General features: G+C 41.6%; 1 protein-coding gene across 3 annotated transcripts in view; it reads right to left on the bottom strand.

Annotated features, from left to right (window-relative positions):
- Positions 1-1,074: 1,074 nt before the first annotated feature.
- Positions 1,075-22,479, bottom strand: part of map4k2 (mitogen-activated protein kinase kinase kinase kinase 2) — a 57,890-nt gene continuing 36,485 nt past the window's right edge. For 2 of the 3 annotated variants that reach the window (XM_083937435.1, XM_083937436.1), the window contains exons 16-32: positions 20,479-20,517; positions 20,014-20,047; positions 14,989-15,145; positions 13,760-13,935; positions 13,554-13,595; positions 13,061-13,145; positions 12,801-12,880; positions 9,672-9,732; positions 7,498-7,621; positions 7,345-7,403; positions 7,158-7,261; positions 5,084-5,261; positions 4,923-4,991; positions 4,737-4,823; positions 4,585-4,655; positions 4,424-4,479; positions 1,075-4,212 (exon numbers count right to left, since the gene is read on the bottom strand). In XM_083937435.1, coding sequence (XP_083793561.1) covers positions 4,125-4,212; positions 4,424-4,479; positions 4,585-4,655; positions 4,737-4,823; positions 4,923-4,991; positions 5,084-5,261; positions 7,158-7,261; positions 7,345-7,403; positions 7,498-7,621; positions 9,672-9,732; positions 12,801-12,880; positions 13,061-13,145; positions 13,554-13,595; positions 13,760-13,935; positions 14,989-15,145; positions 20,014-20,047; positions 20,479-20,517 — 1,510 coding nt within the window. In that variant the 3' untranslated portion in view covers positions 1,075-4,124. The remainder of the gene's footprint in view (positions 4,213-4,423; positions 4,480-4,584; positions 4,656-4,736; positions 4,824-4,922; positions 4,992-5,083; positions 5,262-7,157; positions 7,262-7,344; positions 7,404-7,497; positions 7,622-9,671; positions 9,733-12,800; positions 12,881-13,060; positions 13,146-13,553; positions 13,596-13,759; positions 13,936-14,988; positions 15,146-20,013; positions 20,048-20,478; positions 20,518-22,479) is intronic. The other variant, XM_083937437.1, reaches the window with a different exon arrangement.

Here is a 22,479-nt window from a genome sequence, read left to right as displayed (position 1 = left end):
CACCGTACTCTACGGGGGAATTGTTGGGTCTCTGTAAGTCATAAATAAGTCATAGAGTGTGGTCTTTACCTACTCTGTAAAGTGTCCTGAGATAACTTTGTTATGATTTGGCACTATAAATAAAATTGAATTGAATTAAATTGTTTTTCAAAAAACTAAATATCAACTTTCTCCCTTGCACGGTGACCCCACTGTAAAGCTTCCGTAATCCAGTAAACATGCCCCCTATCAATGAGTAATACATGCTATACCCAGTGGAATCCTCCAGCTGATGAAGTGTCACTCTGAGCCTTTTTCACCCTTTGCCAAACTGAGCCTCAGTTGACAAAGCAAGAGCGTACACAAAGAGGCTGGCATAAGACTGCAAGGGAAGCTCAGCTTCCCCTAAAATGTCACAAAAAAAGGGGGTGAAATATGTGCTGCTGTGTGTATATTTCATTGACTAAATACGCGCTAGAAATCCTTCATCTTTAGTTCAGAATCAGCTCCTTATCACAGGTAACTAGAGCAACTTCCTTCTCATTCATCCCCACAGCTCCACAGCGCTTTACACAGTCGGACGCTCAGCTTCACTGAGTTCAATGGGGAAGAGTAGAGCGGGTTTTTCCACTGCAGCCAAACTAGACGCTCATTGGATAAATGCTGGGCGTTGTCCCGCCCATCGGACACTCAGCGTCTCTGGGGGTCTATGGGACAGTGGGCTGGCCCGGACGCTCGGGTTCTGCATGATGATTGGATGAGCTGATTGACAGCTAAATGAGCGAATCAGTGTTCTTGAAGAATAAACATCCAGCGGAGCATTTTCCAAGTTTTTCATTCCAATGTTCTGAACTGATCCGGAGACTTTACCGATCCCCAGAGACTTTGTCTTTGTTAAAAAAGACTAGCGTTGTGTTTGACGACTCTGTTCTGTGGTCTCTCTCTGTGGTTTCTCTTCCCAACGAGCAGCGGCAGCTGTGGAGCTTCTCCCCCGTCACTCACAGTCACAGGCGGTCACACTTCACAGTAGCCTGGCGCAGCAGCTCCAGCTGAGGCTATGATCTTTGAAATGATCTGCTTCATCTTAAAGGATATTGAAATCTTTATTGTGCATATTACAACCCTCCATACCATAAGAGCATACTATATTGTTATATACTTAAAATATATACACAATAACAATAAAAACATCTTAAAAAACAAACATCCATATGCATATTATGTCTTTCAAGTATTTTTCGGGGAAAGGTGGGTGCTTCTTGTACAGTTCCCTTTCCATAAATAACAAATATTACACACACAACTCTAATGTAGTGGAATTTACATTTTAGTCAAATTAACAGAAGTACACTCCAAATGCATTCAGTTTTGATGGCACCTCATGTAATCAAATTCACATTGAGCCAAAGTTCAATGAAAAATAAAGCTGGAGATGGAGGAGGGTTAAAGGGATAGTTCAGATATTTTGAAGTGTGTTTGTTTGAGGTTCTTCTCCAAAGTCAGTGTGTTTCCTACAGTAGATGATGTTAGCACGCTGCAGTTTGGAGAAGCAGACAGGAGTCCTGACACTAAACATTCTGTAGTCCCCTTAAAAAAAAATCAATATTGGTTTAAATGTAAGCCATATTTTAAGTATTTTCACTGCTTTACCTTGCCAACAGACAGCCTTTACCTTTGTTATGGAATTAACAAATACCAGAAAATGAAAATGAGTGATCATGACAAAGAGAGGAAAACACAGAGAGGAAACTTCTGAGGAAACTGTGAAAAAAACATTCTAAAAATAGAGAACACTTAAACTGAAATGGATTTTTTAAAGGTAGCTCAAATCTGTCCACAGCAGCGTCTGTCTCAGTACTCCTATCTGCTTCTCCAAACTGGTGTCATGCTATCATCATTTACTGTAGAACACACGTCGGTTAAATGTTGAATATGGAGAATGAGCACAACAGCGCCATCTTGTGTCTCAAGATCGTAGTGGCAACAACAAAAAATCATTCTGTTTGAGCCTGTTTGAACCCGTCCCCTCCGGGAAATCCCACCATAAAAACAAGGATTAGAGGCGTTTGACTGACAGTTAGCATTAGCAGCTAGCGTTAGCCGTTCCAGCTAAGTAAAGATGAAAGTGATGTTAGCGATCAAGGAGTAACGTAGCCATTTGGGCGTGCGTTTGAATGGCATTTCTCTCCTTTCTCTCAGTCCATGGAGTGAATGCTCGGCCTATAGTGACTCTGGTTGTTGCCCGTCTCCGCTCACTCAGCTGCTGGGACAAATAACGCCCCCTTCACTGAGGCTCTGAAGCAGCTGCAGGATTGGCAAACTCCATTTCACCCAGTGCCAGCCGACAGTAGCTGCAACCAACAACAGACAACCCTGGCAACCAGCAACGCCCAATGCTGTTGGCTGCTACCATGGAAACAGAACGGGGTAGAAAGATATTGTCAAACCCGTCAAAAACATTTAAAAATATTAATTCAGACTAAATATATTTTTTTATGGAAAAGCAAATCTGTACCCCTCAAAACGCCCCGTGGGTGTATTTTTATTATTATTATTTTTTCAAATATAGCTTTTAAAGAAGATTCTACATATTCAACCTTTGAGTACTTCATACAATCACACTTCCAAAAAGCTGAACTATCCCTTTAAATCTGTGTTTGGCACCAGTGAGTAAGTGACAGCACTGAAAAGAGCCCTGATGTTCAGAAAGTTGAGCAGGATGAGTCAGCCCTGAGGCTCTCAGCATGGTGGCACAGAACCTCAGTGCTGCTCCACTAACACATCTTCTAAATACATTTAAATGTGAATTTCAGAATATGACACAGTCTTGGATAAGTATATATTTGAGAAGTTAATTTGGTTACACACACCCTTTGTAATATTCAAGCTGACAATGTAAATATTACTGACATGTTGTCTCATGGTTAGAACAGAATGAAGTTGAAGCCCCGTCCTCTTTTTAATCTAGCCTCGACCAGAGCCTGTATTTTCTTCTAGAGGGCTTATTTAATATTATAAGAGTATCTACTGTACTAGCTAGTAACATTTGAACACCCCACATAGTCCTTTAATCAATACACCACATGTGGAAATAGTCAAAAAAGAATGTAATAGCTGCTGTTTGAGAGTGAGGAAGACCCTTCAGCTAAAATCCCTGAATGCTCCTTGGCTTGGTGACATATGGTGCCTTCAGGGCTCATGGGGTTTATGGTAGAGATGGGAAAGATTTCCATTTGTTTTACAGCCTGGGAGCATTGGAGACAACTTTAATCAGCCACAAACGTTGGCTTCTGTATCATTAAGCACCGACTTATATTCAGAGCTTTCAGAAAAATAGTGTGTGTTCCGGTCGTATGACTTGGATGTTGATGTGAAGTGAAAGTGTTAATTACAGTGACTCCACCATGACATGAACACAGTGTGTTCACACACAGAGTGGAGAGACCAGTGTGCATACCCCCTAAAAGGCAACTGTCCAACTGTGTTCAACTGAACAGGTCCTTTACAGTGCATCTTTGTGATTTAGGACGCTTGTTATTCCTTTGATGGGATATAAAGGTTGATCATGTGACTGACTGACAGGGGTCCCAGCCTATCACACGCAGCTTTCTCACCCCTGCCCAGTTCCTCCCAGGTGTTCTCAGATTTGACTAAATGTTCTGGTTCCTGTACAAAGATGGCAACAGGCAGTAAACAAATACAAGCTTCAACACACCAGTCCAGAAACATGTATGTGCTGTCACGGATGTAATGTCTGTGTTTGTCTACAGCCTAAGGTCCATGCTGACAGCAGGAGGGCATCCTCCGTGCTGCTGCCACTTTGATTTGAGCTGGTGGGATCAATTCTTTTTTACATTCAAATCTTGGCTTTTGCAGCTTTAATCAGCAAACACAAGAGTTAGAAAGTCACTTAGCATGTTGACAAGTGTCTCTTGAACACGTGTTCCTCCTTACAGTACAGTTTAAGTTGAGAGAGGCAGCTGGAGTCCAGACTGACATTTGTCACACAGCAGAGGGTCGGCGTGATCAGTGGGTGCTGGTTGGTGCAGTTTCGCTAAAGGAGGACACTGTCTCTACCCCTGGGTTATAGAACACAACTGCACCTCCCTTCAGTGTGACTTTTGTAGAAGCGGAGCCATTTCCTCTCAGTAGCTGCTCTCATGTCCAGTCAGGATGTAGAGGTTGCTGAGTGCCGAGGGCTCGTCTGTCGGTGTGCTCTGAAGGACGATGTCCCTGTGCAAAGTCAAGGAGGAAAGCTCAGTCAGGCTGCAGCACTCAAACAGAGGCGGGGAACGGGTTAAAGTTTATGCAAGATTACTGAAACTATTTATTCAATTAAACACCAAAAACCATTACTTTTACAAAACTTTCAAGTTCCATGACTTCTACAGGTTTCTTGACTGTGGGAATGTTGGATATATGAGTGCACTATCAGAAAACGTACCTGTTTGTTCCCAAAACTCTGAAAGCTCGACTCTCATCTGTAATTTCTTGTGTCACCTGCAGAAAAAGACGAAAGTCACCTTTTTAGAGACATGGTGCAAATCTGACAAAGTCATGACACAGGCTCGGTCCCACACTGACAGAAACCTTGGAATGAATCACCTCATTTGAATGAAAACTCTTCCCTTTGAGGCCGTGCTTCCAGAAAGCCAGCACACTGTCCTGCAGGCAGACTGATAGAACATGTCATGTCACTCCACTGTCACAAACAGCATTTCTCAATCACGTGTCTACGATCGCAGAATTGTTTCTACCTAGAGTTTCGATGGGGAAGTCAAAGACCATCTCAGCAGCCAGCTCTTGGGATGGAAGCCCTCGGAGGTTCACTATCTTAACCGTTTCTGTCCAATGAGCATCAAGATGGACAAACAGTATATTATGAATCAGTATGAGGGATGGCTGGAGGACTTGGAGTGTGTGTTGGGATGGAAGTGACTTACTTTCTAATGCGATGAGAACAGTGTCTCTGTCCATTTGGGTTACCTGTACTGCCATGAGTGCTCCACTATCTGCAAAGAGACGCACAAAGAGGAGAGTTGAGTTGAGGCTGGAAGCAGAGCTCTGTGAACAGACAGTGGAGACACACAGCAGTCCATCCTACCTGGTGCTGCAATAGGGGTGCTGTTCAGCTCTATAATATCAAACTTGAGCTGTTGGCTGACTGGGCCTTTCCCATTACTACAGTCTCTCACCCCAACACACAGCTGGGGAAACTCATCCGTCACCAACACCAGCAGCTCAAATATGGGCAGAGAGTCAGGCAGCCTCATGGCTATGTGCTGCAAGTCAAACACAAAGAGCACCAGTCAGCTTCCATGATACTAACAATGGGATGGATAAAAACCTGTATTCAGGGTTTCACAAGAAAATTGGTCAGAAACAATTCTCCACATATACACTGCCACAAACAGATAATATCTATTTTAGGGGGGAAAACCCATTTCTATAGATACTGGATAGGCTGTTTACCAGGCTTTCAATGTGAAATAATGCATGTTTTATTCTGAAATAATGAGCCACATCCTGATGCTACAGAATGTGCAGGTCACGTAAATGATGACTTCGAGAGTAGAGATTCACAATGGTTCCTTAGCACTTTGGTTTAAGGTACCCTCACAGTCCTGGCAGAGGAACGTACTTGAACTGAAGCTCTGTTTAGATGAATATTTCATCTATTACATTTAGCTAGCTGTTTGTTTATGTGTTACTTTCAGCTAACTATTTCAACCGTTTATCCATTACTTTTGCTAACTATTTCTATAGTTTATCTTTGACTTTGAACTTACTTCTTCAGCCATTTACTCATTACTTTGAGCTTAACAGTTTATCTGTAATTTTAACTGATTATTTTAACTGCTTAGCCGTAACTTTTAAATTCATATTTCAGGGTTATCCCTACGTCCTCCGGTTGCATAAGCCTCTGTCTTCGCTGATTTAATTCAGGGTTAGGGGGTAGTGTAAGGGTCCACATCGGCCTATTTGCCGTGGAGTTCAGCACTGAATGTGGAAAAAAATAACAGACCGGGGAACATAGCTCAGCTGTTCCCCAGTCACAAGCGTGGAACATAGAACACGGGAACATAGGACCAAGGTAACATAGGTACGCTCCCCATATGTCCATCATTTATCCATTGCCTTCAGCTACCTGAAACTGAATTTCTGTATTAGCTTGCTAACTAGCTAGTTCTCATGCACCATTACATAACATCAGCATGTGTTCAGAAGTTACAGCTGAAAATCAAATCATATTTTCCACTTTTTCAAATTAGTTTTAATGTTCCCCTAATCTTTCCAAGTACCCTCTAGCAGAACAGAAGTAACCCCCGGGCTACAATTACGGTACTAGATGGGAATCACAGCTTTACACCACAGAACTCCTCTGTTTGCTCACTGCTAATTTGCTCTCCCGTACGGCTGTGATCATGGGATCAATGTGAATATTGTGAATATTTCTTTTCAACTGCTTAAAATAAAATATGTAAGTTGCAATGCTGTAACATCATGTTGCAGAGCCTGTGAATGTTCTCATTCGTCCAGGTCATCGTTATCCTCAAAGCAATTTCAGTCAAAAACAACTGGACTGGTTGCCGATGATGTCACTGACAACCTTTGTGCTCCAAATGCCAACGACGGCGTGGGCTTTTGGAGCACTAAGGGTGTCAGTGACATCATCGCCCTTGTGAGAGGTTAAATACCTGGATCTCCACACCAGTTACTTGGACCAGTCCCAGCCTGGTCAGATGCGTATATGAACTGATGAAGCCTCTTGGATGAGAGGTGAAACATCTTCCTAATCAAACAACCAGACCAGTTGTTTTTGACTGAAATTGCTTTGAGGATAATCATGTTGCAGATACTTTGAAGAGAAAACTCTCTCGTATGCAGCTATATTGTGTTAAATGTGACATGTACTGCAAATTGACTCGCGTCCACAGTGCAGAGGTGAGGACCTGTGTCTGAAAATTAATCCGACCAGAAAGGAGAAATCAGTTTCCATGGTAACATGGTCAAGACTTACGTTAACATCCTTAAAGAAACAGGATTTCCTGAAAAAAGCCTGATTTAGTTCAGACCTGGCAACACACCATAGATTGAATATGACCGGAGCTGACCAGACAGAAATACATAAAGCACTCTATATCACACAAAAGAGCATTTAAAGAGTCTGTACAAACCTTTAGATGCATGAACTTCTGCAGAGGCTCATACCACAGAAGAAGAACCAGGCCAGATGGAACCGCCCCACACAGAAATGTACTGTCTGTGTATGGGTTTCTTGCTGTGGGAGCAGAAAGGTGGAGAGCCTGTTGTTATTGCTGAATAAAGACAGAGAGCATGTAGAATACAGTCTGCATCACTTACCTACACTACATCTCCTACAGCCTTTCGTGTCTGGGATCTTCACAGATATGGCAAACTTTCTGTGGGTTGAGAGAGAAAACACAGTTCGGTAAGAACCCCTACAATGGCAACAAACACGAACAGCCACTATGTGTGGGTTTAAAAATATCTGACCTGAAGCTGATCCTGTCAGTGAAGCGGCTGGTGCTGAGGGACAGACTGCTGTGTTTCTTCTGCAGATGTCCTCTCTGTTCAAACAGAGCCGTCAGACTGTGGGAATACAGCTGGGAAGACTTCCCTGCAGGATGGATACTTTCTATTTGAACTGTTTTCAGTGGGAATTTCAATAACCACAATATACACGATATAGACATAGTGCCATGAGGACTAAAACATATTCCTAATAACGATAGAGAACAAATAATAACACATTACAGGACATAATAAAAAGGTGAGGCTTTTCTATTTGAGGAGGTTAAGGCCTCGTGCTAGTCAAGGGCGGACGTTTCCCCTCCAATATTGGAGACACTCACATTTGTCCCACCCAAAAATGATACCGCAAAGGGAAAAATATTCGGTGTTGAAATCGTGCTTTTATTTTGGAAGCACAACAGCTCAGACTGTTTGGGAAGAGGCAGCAGCTCAGTTTATTAAGTGATTTGTTTCTCATGGGGAAGAAAAGAAAGAAAGGAAATGAGAGTTGGTAATCATTCTGTCCAGGAGGATCATTCTATTTTCTAACCTTAGACTGGTTGATGTTAAACTGATGTTGTGATTCAACACGTTTGCCAGGTAAACGTTATTACTATTAACAGGACTAGCCCAAATATGGCGGACTTTCCAGTAACGCACAAAAGTGATTTGACACTAAAAACATTATTTAAGGTGATTTTGAAAGAACATGATTTTTCTATCAACTTAACCCATGTAACTTAAGAACGGGTAGCTCAGTCCATAGGTGACTTGACTGGGAACCGTAGGGTCGCTGGTTCAAGTCCCTGTGTGGACCATGAATGGAGCGTGGACTGGTGGCTGGAGAGGTGCCAGTTCATCTCCTGGGCACTGCCGAGATGCTGTTGAGCAAGGCACCGAATCCCAAACTGCTGGTCACTGGCAGCCCCCTCGCTCTGACATCTCTCCTTAATTGCATGTATAGGTCCTGTTTGTGCATGTGTGTATTTCGGGCCTGTGTGTGTAACATGATTAATAATAAGAGTGATTCAATTTCCCCGTTGCGGGATCAATAAAGTAATTCTTCTTCTTCTTCTTACACATCTGCCACATCTAAAGGAGTGAGTGTGTCTGTGTGTAGTATTTTTCTAAACCTTATTCATCTGCACTGCTTTCATATTAGAGATGAGAGGAAGTGGAGCTGGAAACTAACAGTGGTGACAGTGGTGAGGGTGATGCAGGGAGAGTTACTGCAGGTAGGTTCTTTATAAAGGGGGAGGGGATTTTAGTTTGTTCAACATGATAAGATGTGAACACAATAATCCAACAACCATGCTTTTAATATTGCACTAGCTCTCCCAGAAGTATTTTAAGGGTTCTTACGCCTTTACCAAGATCAAATTCAAGCACTTTTCAATCACTTTCAAGGTCCTTTTTCAAGATTTTCCAGCACCTGACAGCTGTGGTAAATTACACATTTCTACGAATACATATATATATATTGGAAATGATTTCACTTCACTAATCAAGTAAAAAGAGATGGTATTATGCTATAAACTACCAAAATGTGTTTTGTAATAACAGAAGGATAAGATATTTGATTAACTTCCTATTCCTTCCTTCCGTTCTGGTAAAGTTCATGTCTCCAGCTGCAACAGTAGCTGATGCATTTTCAAACATTTTTAAGTACTTTCTCAAAAATGGAAGAACTTTTCAAGCCTTAAAAAAACACAGCACTAAAATTCAAGCACCTGTACGAACCCTGTATTTTTCTAGACCTTATTCATCTTCACTGTTTTCATATTCGAGATCAGATGACCTTTTGCAGTGTAGTTCATTTATGGCATATTTCTGTAACCATTAACAGATCTGTCAGGGGCCCATGGTGCATTTCTTTTGCCTCATTAGCACCCAGGAGCTCCTTGAGCTGGGACACGATACAGGTTGTTCCAAAAATGCCAGTAACATGGTCTTGAGTGATATCTTTTCCACACATGTACTGTAAGAAAATGTCCTAAAAATGGAGAACCAAAATGACCCCAGTGCCAGACATGACCAAAAAACATGGAAGGGCGTGGCAGGGGCCTGGTGGCATCTTGTTGGGTCAGCGGACAGATAACAGAAAACATCCAGCGCTCAGCTCTCTGATAAAACCAACATTTGAAAGGATTAGTTACCTGATACAGACATCAGCACGTTGTTCATAACATACAGCCATGTGCATCGCTGAGGGAGCAGCTGTGGGAAGGAAATAAAGACAACATCAAACATGTGCTGTGATATAATACACTACACACATCTGCGCACCTCAACTCTTTTTTTTTAGTTGAAGAATCATATGATCCTCACAGGTGAGAAAGATGCCTGACCTTTTGGCTCTATGGATTTAAAACCCAAACCAAAAAGCCAAGATGTCCTTCTCACAAACCATTTCTTCAAAGCAAGATTGGATTTGTACTCTCTCTCATGTGTTTGTGACAACTGGGCCGACCTTTGCAGATCCCCACACACACCTGGAGTGTGTTTGAATGACTTTTTAGGATGTGAGCAAGGCTCTCCTGTCCAAAGACCAGGGGCCTCATTTCTAAAGGTGGCGTACGCACAGAAGAGGGCGCACGGCACTTTCTAAGCAAACTTTGGGATTATAAAAAGCAAACTTGACGGGAGAACGTGTGGTCCACCACACACACTCTGACCCAGGCGTACGCAAACAAACAGGAGAAAAGAGAAGTGGCGACACCGACGGCAGAAGGATGAAACATGAGAAACTGTGTGAAACTGAGACCAGAAATATTGCCTCACTTTAATCATATGAAGAATTCACAAAAGCCATTCTTACAAAAATACACTAACAGCTGTTTGATGGATTCTCTCTGCAGTGTGAAAAAACATAATTCAAATGAAGATATCTTTGAAAAAACCATCATAACTCAATAAATATGTTCTGTAATTATTAAACAATACGTTCATATTATGGACTTTATTCTCATAAACAATACGTGCATGACAAGACAAATAATGTTTATACACTGATGCTGTTATTGATGCCTCTGTGTGGTAGATAGGAGCACAGTTTTAATACATATATCAGTGTTTAATACAGTCTTTATTTGTATGGATTTAGTTTGTTTTATTTTTGTTTTCAGTTTGTTTGTTTTTAAAATTAGATTAATCCCCACGACTGTAGCTTTTAGATCAATCAAATCAAATGGATAGATATAAAGTGGCATGACATCACAGTGTGTAATGACACCCACTCTCTGATTTACTGACAGATGAGAATGAGCGGTTCATGAGCCGCTCCGACTGTCGTGTTCTGTTCTCATGGTTCGTTTGGATCTCTGAGAACAGGAATATAAAAAAGCTCTCTCTGCATCAATGTCCCGTTTCTCAAATGTAACTGCTGCTGTCATGTTGCTGTAAGAGCACTGAGTGAGAATGAAAATGCTTTCATTCATCTCATTTAATTTCAGTACCATTCCGACCTTCTGACGCTGCATTAACTGTGTCTGCAACATGTCTCCACTCTCTCCTTTCTTTCATTGGTAATGTCCTCACTGTGCCCTCCAAACAACAAGTTTTACCGTTTTTCCACCTCTCCAACAACAACGTCAACTTCACATTGATTATTATGTCTTGTTATTACCGTATTTTCCGCACTATAGGAGCACCTAAAAACCTTCAAATGTCTCAGAAGCCGACAGTGCGCCTTATAATCCGGTGCTCCTTATATATGGACCAATATTGAGCCACAACAGGTCTCCAACTACGGTAAGCAGCCGCCGACTCTATTTTCCCCCGTAGAAGAAGTAACGCGGGGTGCATGTTGAGATATACGACTGTGCGAAGCGTGCCGTTTCATTTCCATGTGTGTGTTTGTGTAAAGAGCCCAAAATGGCTCCTGTTAAGAGACACGCTTACGACGCAGAGTTTACACTCAAGGCCATTAGTCACGCAGTAGAACACGGGAATAGAGCAGCAGCCAGAGAGTTTAACATGAACCAATCAATGGTGCCGAAGTGGAGGAAGCAACAAGACGACCTGCGCCAAGTAAAGAAGACTAAACAGAGTTTCCGAGGGAACAGAGAGAGATGGCTACAGCTAGAGGACAAACTCAAACAGTGGGTTGTTGAACAGTGAGCAGCAAGTAGAAGAGTCCGTACAATCACTGTTCCACTGAAGACGACAGCGCTAGCACGCCAACTTAGCATCAATGAGTTTAGAGGCGGTCCTTAACGTAACCCCAGCCTCAACTGTAGCGTCTGTTCTATGCGCCTTATAATGTGGTGCGCCTTATATATGAAAAAAGTTTCAAAATAAGCCATTCATTGAAGGTGCGCCTTATAATGTGCGGAAAATACGGTACTTTCCTGTCTGCGTTTGTAATGATGTCAGTATGAATGAATATTCATTTGAGGCGTTTCATTAACTATTTAGAGGCATGTATGCGCCACATTTAGAGTTGACTGTGATTTATAAAGGGAAACCAGCGTAGGACGTACGTGGAAACTGTTTTAGAATACCGATATTTTTAGGTGCACGCTAGGGGTGACCCTGAATCATCGACTATTTGACGATTTGCTCGGAGGAGCCTGATGCGACTGCCAATCTCACAGTCGAATCATCGCAAAATTTGGTTCTGAAACAATGGAGAATTCCATTCTGGCTCTGGGGGTGCTGAATGTCTGATTTGACATATAGATGCTTGGTTTCTCCCAATAAACCATGATAAATGGCCTATTTGAGTACAAATATAAGCCTATTAATAAATACTGTTGCTAAAAAAGTGACATGTGCTTTTAATCTGTCTCCTAAGTGTGCAGGAATAACCCCCTCCCCCTCTTACACTAAGTTGTCCTATCCAGGATCTGCACCGTCAGAGCATCCTGGCTGGGCTTTAAATCTATCTGGGCGTCAGAAACACAACAGTCTGCTCCTGTTTCATCATCAGCATCATTTACTTTGAATATTTGCCCATTGGTTGTTTTTCATTATAGACGTTCAGTCTGACACAGTCTGACAAACTACAGTTCTAAATATACCGTCAGCTGTTGTCAAAGACAGATACAAACAAAACACATTTATGTTAGAACAACAAATACTTTCAATAAGATGCTCCTATCAGAAATCAGAAATCACATCTCTCAGTAAACCTCTACCTGACGCGCGTGACCGTGCAGCGCTGGACGCAGCAGGACTCAGCGAAGGGACACAATAACAAGATTCTCCAACTCCTCCGGCAGAAGGTGTTCTGTTTTGTGTTGCAACAAAATAATGGTAAATACATGGATCAGTCCTTTTCTTACCTTCTCTAATGTGTCTTCATGAAGTTCATTAAGGTTCAGTGTATAGATGCCCTCCTCTGCCCCAAGAATAAGGTACTGATCTAAGGAGGAAAAGTGACTGTTAAAGGGGAAATAGATTTTCCTGCACCGTAACAAAAAAGGGCCAAATAGAAATGTGGGGCAGTGATCTCAGTTCAAAACATATCTAGCAAAGCTGACTGTATTCTGTTCTGAAGCACGTCCATAGAGACTCAGCACATAAAGAGACAATATTGTCTTACCTCTTGTCTTGGGTAAAATCCATGTGACAGCACAGTGGATTTTCAGAGGACAACCGTTGAAGACTTTGGAGAAGCAGGCTCCCATCTACAGAACCAGCACAGCAACTGAATCATCTGACATGGTTATAGTGACCCTTCATTTTGAAATGTTGTCCATTCTAACCAAAACATGTATGATTATTACAATATGTAAACTATTTAAAGTTGCACTAGGCTACTTTACACATTGGTGACTCTGAATACCAGCTGGGTGCTGAGGTTTCCAAAGATACCAAATATTACAGGCTGAATTTTGAGGAAATGTGTTCATAAACTTAAGGCATCCAAAAATATGGGATGGAATGGAGCAGCCATAAAAAACATCAGCTGGATTTTTACATAAAAACTGTTCCTAGTGCAGCTTGTATCACGCCATGCGAGGAAGCCTTTTCCGTTAGTCAGGCGATTGGTGAGCTTTTGTTGTCGGTCACATGCTGTTAGATTTCACACTTACATGGACTTGAGGGGTAGGAGGAAGTCCATGACAATCAGCCCTCTAGAAATGTCAAAGGTTACACATAACAAAACACAGGGGATGATAAAAACTGTACATCAGATGCATTACAAATCAACATCTTGTTTAGGAAGTTATTAGGTTAGCAAGTCACACACGCTGATTGATGTTTCCTACTGATATGAGAGACAGATGCTTCAACTCACAGCGTCCTCAGTCTTTTTCCTCAGTGTGCTCCATTCAGGTGATAGTGGCGTCTCTCTTTTTGGAGAAGAAACAGTGGCAGCCCTCTTCTTCTCTGCTGTTGCAGCGTCTCCCACAGCCAGACACGGATCACTGCAGCGCTGTCTGATGTCCTGTGTGGCTGAGCACCTGGCCAACACTTGTCAAACACAGGAGAGAGGAAGATGGAGTGAGTTTTGTCGGTCTTAGCTTAGTCTTGGTCTCAAGACCTCAAACTTGACTACTGTATGTGTAGGTCTCAAGACATACAGAATAAGATAAAGTCTTGATCTTGTTAGCAAAATTACAAAATGCATTCCCCTTGTTAACCTGCCATGTTCACTCTCCATCCCCTATAGTATAGAGATCACAGGGGCAGAGGGGTTGTTTGGTTGAAGATTTGTGTCGTTTGACTGATTCGTTGATGCTTTATTATTAGAAGTTAGAATCCTTGCCACTTTGAGTCTCACCCCTCAGTCAGTTTTCTGGTCTTAAGTATCAGCCATGACTGATGAGCTCAAGTACCCCTTCATCAATTCAATTCCCAGTGTATGTTTCAAATGTATCCAACTATTCATTACCTAAAAGTGGATATTGTTAATTGGAACTGTTCATACAGGTTGTTAAGTGAAGTGAGAGTGGAGTTGAGTAGAGACTATTTTCTCAAGGATTTTGGAAATGAAGGGCAGATTTGAAATAGGATGGAATTGATTGTAGTTGGTAGGATCTGCACCAGGTGTTTTCAGGATTGGGGTTATTGCAGTGGTTTAGAATGATGTAGGAACTGTTCCAGTGGTGAGAGAGGAGTGGATGATGGCAGAAATGAGGGGGACCAGAGAGGGGAGGCAGGATTTAACCAGAACTGGTGGGGTCCAGGATTGGACTTATGGATGAGGTTGGAGATCTCTGAGAGGGTGGGGAGCTTGAAAGAGGAGAAGGTACTTAAGCTACTTTTAGCTAACCATTTCAACTATTTATCTAGTAGGCTACTTTAAGCTTATTATTTCAACTGTTTATCTTTTACTTGTAGCTAACTTGTTCAACCATTTTCTGTTAATGTTAGCCAACAATTGAAATTATTTATCTGTTACTTTTAGCTAATTATTTGCTAATGATTAAATCGTAATTATCACTGTTTCAAATGAGTTAGGAGTGGGGGGCTTTTGCTAGTCAACAGTCAACATGGTGATGGTGGTGGTGTGATGTGGTGCACCTGTAGTGGAGGTGGATTCAGAAGTGACAGCAGCGTCAGGGCCCAGTGTGCAGCTGGGTCTCTGGGTCAGGTCACTGTCCTCTGTGTTGGGAGTTAGAGAGCTGAAGGCTGGAAGGGAGGCTGTAGATGGACCGAACAAACCACTCTTCCTACCTCCCTGAAAAACACCAGCAGACACATTCATTACCCCGGAGGGCTAATGGGCTCATATTTCAACATACTTTCTAATCCTGTGAACCAATTGCATACTGTATACTAATACTATAAAGTGTATATCCTGCCGTAATGTTGACAGGTTTGGCTCTGGTGATGGCATCATCAGTATGTCAGTTGGCCTGTCGCTCCAACAGTAGTCCAGGGAGAATGAAATATTCATTTATTATTGGAAACTCATCTTTCATTTGTTGAATTTAATGTTGTCTTTGTTGCATTTTTGCACGTTCAGCTGTTCTTGTGCCGTTTAAAAAAACTGCGGGTTTTCCTAGAAAAGCAATCAATTCCTAGTAATAATTATTGAAACATACCAAATGAACACTATGTGTTTTAAATAATTTCAGTTAGTAGCAAATCAAATTTGAAATGTGTACAATAATTACCAACATGATATACTTAGGGCCACATACTGGGGCCCTTCTGTGTGGAGTTTACATGTTCTCCCCGTGTCTGCGTGGGTTTTCTCTGGGTTCTCAAGCTTCCTCTCATAGTCCAAAGACATGCAGGTGTTCGGTTCATTGATGACTCTAAATCGCCCGTAGGTGTGAATGGTTGTCTGTCTCTGTTTGTCTCTATGTGTCCTGTGATAGACTGGCGTCCTGTCCAAAAGGGAAGTTACGAGTCCCCTGGTAAAGCTGCTGCCCCCGCGACCCGACCCCGGATAAGAGGTTGAAGATGAGATGAGATGAGATCTATCAGTCTGAAAAGGATTACTAAGAAATTTCTAAGGCTTTTGAACTCGAGTGAACCACAGTGAGAGCCATTATCCACAAATGGAGGAAACCTGGAACAGTGGTGAACCTTCCCAGGAGTGGCCGTCCAACCATTCTAAAGCACTGCAGGACTCATCTGCCTCAGTTAAGGTCAGCGTTCATGATTCAACAAGAAGAAAGAGACTGCTCACTCATCACTGCTGTCCAAGAAACACAACGGCCCATCTCACATTTGACAAAAAACACCTTGATGGGGTCAAAAGTGGAACTTTTCATCAAGCGTTGACAGATTATTACAGCAACGGTCTCTTTGGTGTCCTCTTTGACACATTTAAACACCTCTCCAAAGCCTCCCCGTCCCAGCAACATCAGCAGCTTATAGTTGCTGGGGAGTAGGGAGACAAAACGGGGTCTATTGGTGCTGGCAGATGAACCAGTACCCCATTCCATTATGAATGGGTTTTCTTTAAGAGAGAGAGAAGAACAGACCATCATCTCAGGTGAAACATCTATCTATCTATCTATCTATCTACATATAGATCATGTGATAACTACATTACAAACACTAGAGCTGTGACAACTACGATTCTATCGACTGATTGATTAGTTGATTTACCGGACAGATCTGTAAAACTAAGTTTCTCCCCAAAGAATACTGCAAAAGCACCTCTCAAAATGTGTTTAACAGAGACATGCTCAGACATGTCTAGGAAATAAGGCATTCAGCATGAAAAAAGCATAAAAAACTCAATAGATTTTCGTCGATTTAGTCCAAAATGGCCGATTCTTCGATTAATAGACTAAGAGGGGGCAGCCCTAGATGAGACCGCAGAAGTGAGTGTCCACCTTCTCTTTGTTTGCTCAAATCTTTAACAGGTTTCTAGAAAAATCCATCGTCTCTAACTTTAAATATGAGAACATTTCAAAGTAGCAGCACATACTCCCTGTTTATATAAACACATCATCATATTGTATCTGTGACCGATCAAGTTCTCACACACTTTCTACATGAAAGAGAAACAAACAGTAACTTACCTGTACCTTTAATTTAATCAGCTGAGTAGATTTGATTTGTCGAGGGGTTGATTTTGTTTGAGATTTAATTCTTCTTCTCTGTCCACTGTGCACAGTAAAACGACTAACTGGCGCTCAGCAAACCTTGAGTGCCACGAGCTCTAGAGTATCTTGATGATGCCAAGTTCCACAATTCTGATGTGTTGTTTTTCATGAAACATGGTTACAAATATGCTAATGAACAGGTTGCATGCTCCTACAGGTTGAGAACATTCTGCAACTGAGACAAAGCAAAAGTTATTATTATGATTCATTAACTATGTCTCAGTTTCAGAATATTCTCGGGATGTAGGAGCATGTAATGCTTCGTTTGATCTGAGACCACTATAATGCCCAACATTTTGTGTTTTTGACTAAATATGATGTGTCAGCAAGTACAAAACTATTTTATGTATCCAAAAACACGGAGCATGTAGCCTAACTGTGAAAAGCAGGAACATATCACAGAAGATACAAAGTTTTCAGTTGAGAGTGAAACCATAAAGCTAATCTCCATCAGTGTGAGTACTTTTACCTTTAGCTCTGGTTATGTTCACTGCTTAAAGTGAAATTCCGGCGCAAAATCATCCCAGGGTGTTTTCCGGCAAATACACTCATCAAATAATCCATTGAGACAAATTTTTTTTGTGTAAAAACCATTAACAGAAAAAAGTCTTGGACAGTCGCTAACAGCTGAATGCGGCTAACAGTGATTAGCTCGAGGCAGTACGGTGAAGGCATTCAAACTTCTTTTTTAACCACTAATACTGCTGAAAATAACAGCAAACCTCTGCAGCAGCATGAGAAAAGTCCTTACACACAAAACAAAGCACCAATGGGCTCCTTCCTTTGGGATTGACTTTGGTAATCCACTTGAATGGACTTTACTATGAGAGGAGCTGGTACAGGGGCCAGTAGGTAAGTCTTTATAACACTCTTTAATAAACTCTGGCTTCACTAACTACGTTGTTGGTGCTTTGTTTTCTGTGTAGGGACTCTTCTCATGCTACTGCAGAGGTTTGCTGTTATTTTCAGCAGCATTAGCGGTTAAAAAAGACGTTTGAATGCCTTCACTGTACTGCCCCGAGCTAATCAGTGTTAGCCACATTCAGCTGTAAGTGACTGTTAGCGACTGTACCAGATTTCTCCTTTAATAGTTCTTACACGAAAAAAATTGTCTCGGTGAGTGTATTTGCCGAAAAAGTCCCTGGGAGGATTTTACGCCAGAATTTCACTTTAAATGCACATAGTAAGTGTTGCCGGTGATGGCTGAATGCAATAAAACATTTAATCTCTGGCATGGTCTTTTTAGCTAGCAGTGCATGGCTAGCAAGCCTAACCCATCTAGCTAGCTAAGAGATAGAGGGTGTATGCAACTGTGCCTGTAAAATGATATATCTAAGCTACTCTAATACCATAGTGTTATAGGTAAACACAAAAGACATCCCTTTAACACCCTCCACTGTCACTCATGTACATTACATGCAGCAGTGAACAGTGTCAGAAAGGAGAAGAAACAGAAAGAGGGAGTCTGAACACAAAACGAGCGGCTCTGTTGTTCTCAGTCTGTAACTGTTTACCAGCGTCTGCTGAGATGATCCAGACGTGAGGATCCACAGAACCACAGCTGGTCCCTGACACTCCAGCAGGATTCTTAGGAGTGCTTTGATGTGTATCCTGTGTTTATATTATTCAATTCTTCCGACCACTCAAAGCACTTTACAGAACACGCCACGTCCACCTTTCACACACACATTCATACAGTGAAAGCAAGGTGCCACCTGCTCATCAGGAGCTCATTTAATCATTCACACAGCGATGGCACAGCCTTCAGGAGCAGTTCGGGGTTCAGTGTCTTGCTCAAAGACACTTCAACTAGTGATGGGAATGACTTTGATCTCTTTGATTGGAAGGCAGATCTCAGGTCCCAGGTGGTTTTAGAATGAGCCTGTGACTGAAACGTTTGTGGCACTATCCTTCATATTTTTAATCTATAACATCTCATCTCATCTCATCTTCATCCGCTTATCGGGGGTCGGGCCGTTGGGCAGCAGCTTTAGGTTAGGCTAAGTGGGGGATCCTGAGGCGTTCCCAGGCCAGTGTGGAGATATGATCTCTCCATCTGGTCCTGGGTCTTCCCCCGAGGCCTCCTCCCAGCTGGACGTGCCTGGAACACCTCCCTAGGGAGGCGCCCAGGGTTCATCCTTACTAGATGCCCGAACCACCTCAACATATAACACTATAACATTAACACAACAATTCACTACTGCTCAAAACTGACTGTTTAAAGCAGGGAAGAAAGACTTTAAAGTTGAAGGAAGGGCAGGGAAGCTCTGACCAGTTGTTGATTTTATTCTAAGGATTTGATGGAAAAGCCACACTTTAAGTAGTACAAATACCAATACCTTTAATGTTAGCCTTATATTGTAGAATTTCTGGGTTAAAATACAAATATATATATATAAATACATTTTTTTTAAAAGTCAAAAACAATAAAATCAATCAGCGATGTTGTAGAATTAAAAACAGCACAAATAATAAAATAAATAAGGGGAAAATAGATTTGAAAACTGTTTTTTGTGCATACCAAAATGAAACGTTTCTGTATTTCAATCCGGTGGGTAAGAGTGTGGAACAGTGGAGCGTGAGAGGAAGAAGGAAGTCAGAATCACAGGTTATAAAGATGGACTAAATAAAAAAAGAATGAAAAAAGGGTCCAGGCAAAATGTCTACACTGAATATTATGAACTAGATTTAAAAGGGATTACAATATGTGATAGTGTTTCAAAATGGAGAAGGGGTAGTATTAAATAAGCTATTCTTGTTAGTATAGTTTTTTTACTTTTCTTTACATTTTTTCTATTTCTATCTCTTTATTCCTTTCACATGTTCCAAATGAAAAATAAACTAAACTAACATTTCTTCTGTCAGGTATTCCTGATGGCATTTCTTTCAGGTGTGTACTTACTCAACCCAAGGACAGCACCAGTATATTGTATGCAATTGGACCACAGCTTCAGTTAATGGTGATACAGTTACCACTCACATCAGTAGATGGCGCCCTCCTAATGGTTAAGCTCCTGAAAGACAAAGGAGCAACAATGTGCTGATCAGGCTCCATAAATCTTACAATCAAGTCGTCTAATGAGATCCAAATCAAGCATCGCGGCAACAAGCTGAACAACAGAGGGGGATGCTGACGATGCTGAGGGCGGGGTAACAGCAGCACACAAACACAGATCTGGAGGAAACGCCACACAAAAAAACAAAAAAAGCAGACAAAAAGCCCAAAAAGCAGAGAACCAGTGAGTTTGTGCTGAGTCCCACCCAGTCAGGACTGTGGGGGTGGAGAGTGAACACAAACCCACTGATTATGATGTTTGGCATTAGCTGATATTCACATCATTAAAAACAAACAAAATCAAATCACATGACATTTATTTCGGGTGAATTCGTGTGGGGTGGGGGACACTGCCGTTAGGAGAAGCTGGAGTTGATGGACGTAGCCTACCTCAGCTGCAGAGCTTGCTCCACACATTCCAACAGGCTCCTGCAACAGGAAGACCTGGTGTTTATCTGACTACGGGCCTGAATGGCCCATAACAATGGGAGGGAAGGAACCAGGTCCAATGAAGCCCCATCAAAGGGCTGATATTTGGACTGAGCCTCAGACATTCTGAGCCATATTAAAGGACCATTCCTGTTCAGTACAACTCGACGATCTTATTTTCTCAGTAACGACAACACTGTACTCACCAAGGTAACTGCTAAATATGGCTGCAGACAAGAGTTTATAAATACCATGGTAATAAGTCTTACATGCAGCATTTTTAGAAAAGAAGTCATTTTCTATTGAACAACATCAGTGGGTTTAGGGTTCTACTTATGTGTCTATTTCCTGACATGTTTCTTAAAGACTGATTAAAGGTGTAATATGTTAATGTCCACAAAAATGTGGGCGTGGAAGCAAAGAAGTAGGTAATGAAGTGTATTACACACATTTCAGTTGGTTCTATTATTTAAATATGACAGCTGTGAACACTTTACTTCAACCATACCAAAAGAACTGGCTATAATGCAAAGGAAACCACAGGAACTGACAAACTAAAGCCAAGGTCTAAAAACTGAGGTTGGTGGGAGACTTTCTGTAGCTGCTAGTTTATTGTTATCAGCCCCACAGCTTTTTGCAGTCCTATTTGTGTGTTTTTCTGTTATAAATAATACTAATAATAATAACAAATATTATACAGAAATAATTATTTATTAAATCACTATTTGTCAATCTTTCAATGTATCCTCTGGTAACTACAGAAGTGCTCTCCCCTGTTGGGCATCAGTGATAATCCGTCTGATGGTCTGAATTCTTGTGTCTTGAACTTTGTTACCACAACGTCACAGATTTCAGTGATTACTTTCGTGAGTACAGTGTTAATATTAATTAAATGATTGTCAAAAGTACGTTGTAATAAACCAGAATCATACTTTTCATACCAATTGTAATATTGCTAATGATCGAACCCTGATACTTTTACTGTTTTTGACACCCCTACTAGTAGGAATATTAAAGATACTACTATTACCACTGTTTTCAAACACAAACATGAGACATAACAATCAGCGTATTAAATCAGTCCAACTAAAAAGATCCATATCCACATTCTGTCATTAAAGAAACACCCTCTCTGATTGTGTTATAGTGCCCAATAGTGCCACCAAATCCCCAAAGGCGATAAGGTCATTTTGATGGAGTGGACATACTCGGAGTTGCAGAGTGTGTCGTGACTGTAAGTGCCCGATCAGTACCAGCTGCCTGATCCGTTCTACGCATGCAGTAGTCATTCCTCTGTACTGGGCAATGTGCATTTCTCAAGAAAGATGGAAAGGAATCAAAATGGCTCACTTGCCATTTCCATCAAGAAAAAAATGTCTTTAATTCAGACTGTTATTGAGTTTTTAATGTCTGCTGGATGCAGTCTGATTTATGATGAGTATATGTGGTGTCTTATGTGTCCCACACATGATATACATATAATGTTACCCATACAGCTAACAAGGCTAACAGCTAGCTGGTTCGGTACACAACACACAACCAGGCATGGGACAATATCAGGATATTTTTGACATCAAATTTTGCCAATTCTGTGTGACTGTGGTGTAGGCTGTGTGTGTAGGAATGGTGTTCAGCTTCCCTCTGTGGCACAAGCATTTTGCATCATCAAATGACGCGACCGTTGGCTTAGTTTTTGTCCGACACCGTTCAGCATGCTGAAATGCGTCGGAGCCTGACGGTGAGAAAAATCACCCTGAGTGGCAGTTCAGTAAGAGCACGAAGAGAAACAGAAGTGAGGAAAGTAAACAACAGCTTATGTCAAGAAGCTGTGAAATCAAAACAAACTTGTTACATCAGCTAAGATTATTTTTTAGCAGAAACAGTTCCTTATTTGTGTTATTGTCTGCTCTAGCGTCTAGGTGACTACGACCGCCTGCTGGTATGGAGTTATTTCCTCTCACA

The sequence above is a fragment of the Echiichthys vipera genome (genome assembly GCF_963691815.1).
Source record: "Echiichthys vipera genome assembly, chromosome: 22".
Classification (NCBI taxonomy): domain Eukaryota; kingdom Metazoa; phylum Chordata; class Actinopteri; order Perciformes; family Trachinidae; genus Echiichthys; species Echiichthys vipera.
Note: the sequence above shows the minus strand (reverse complement) of the source record. Positions and strands in the feature narration are given on the sequence as shown.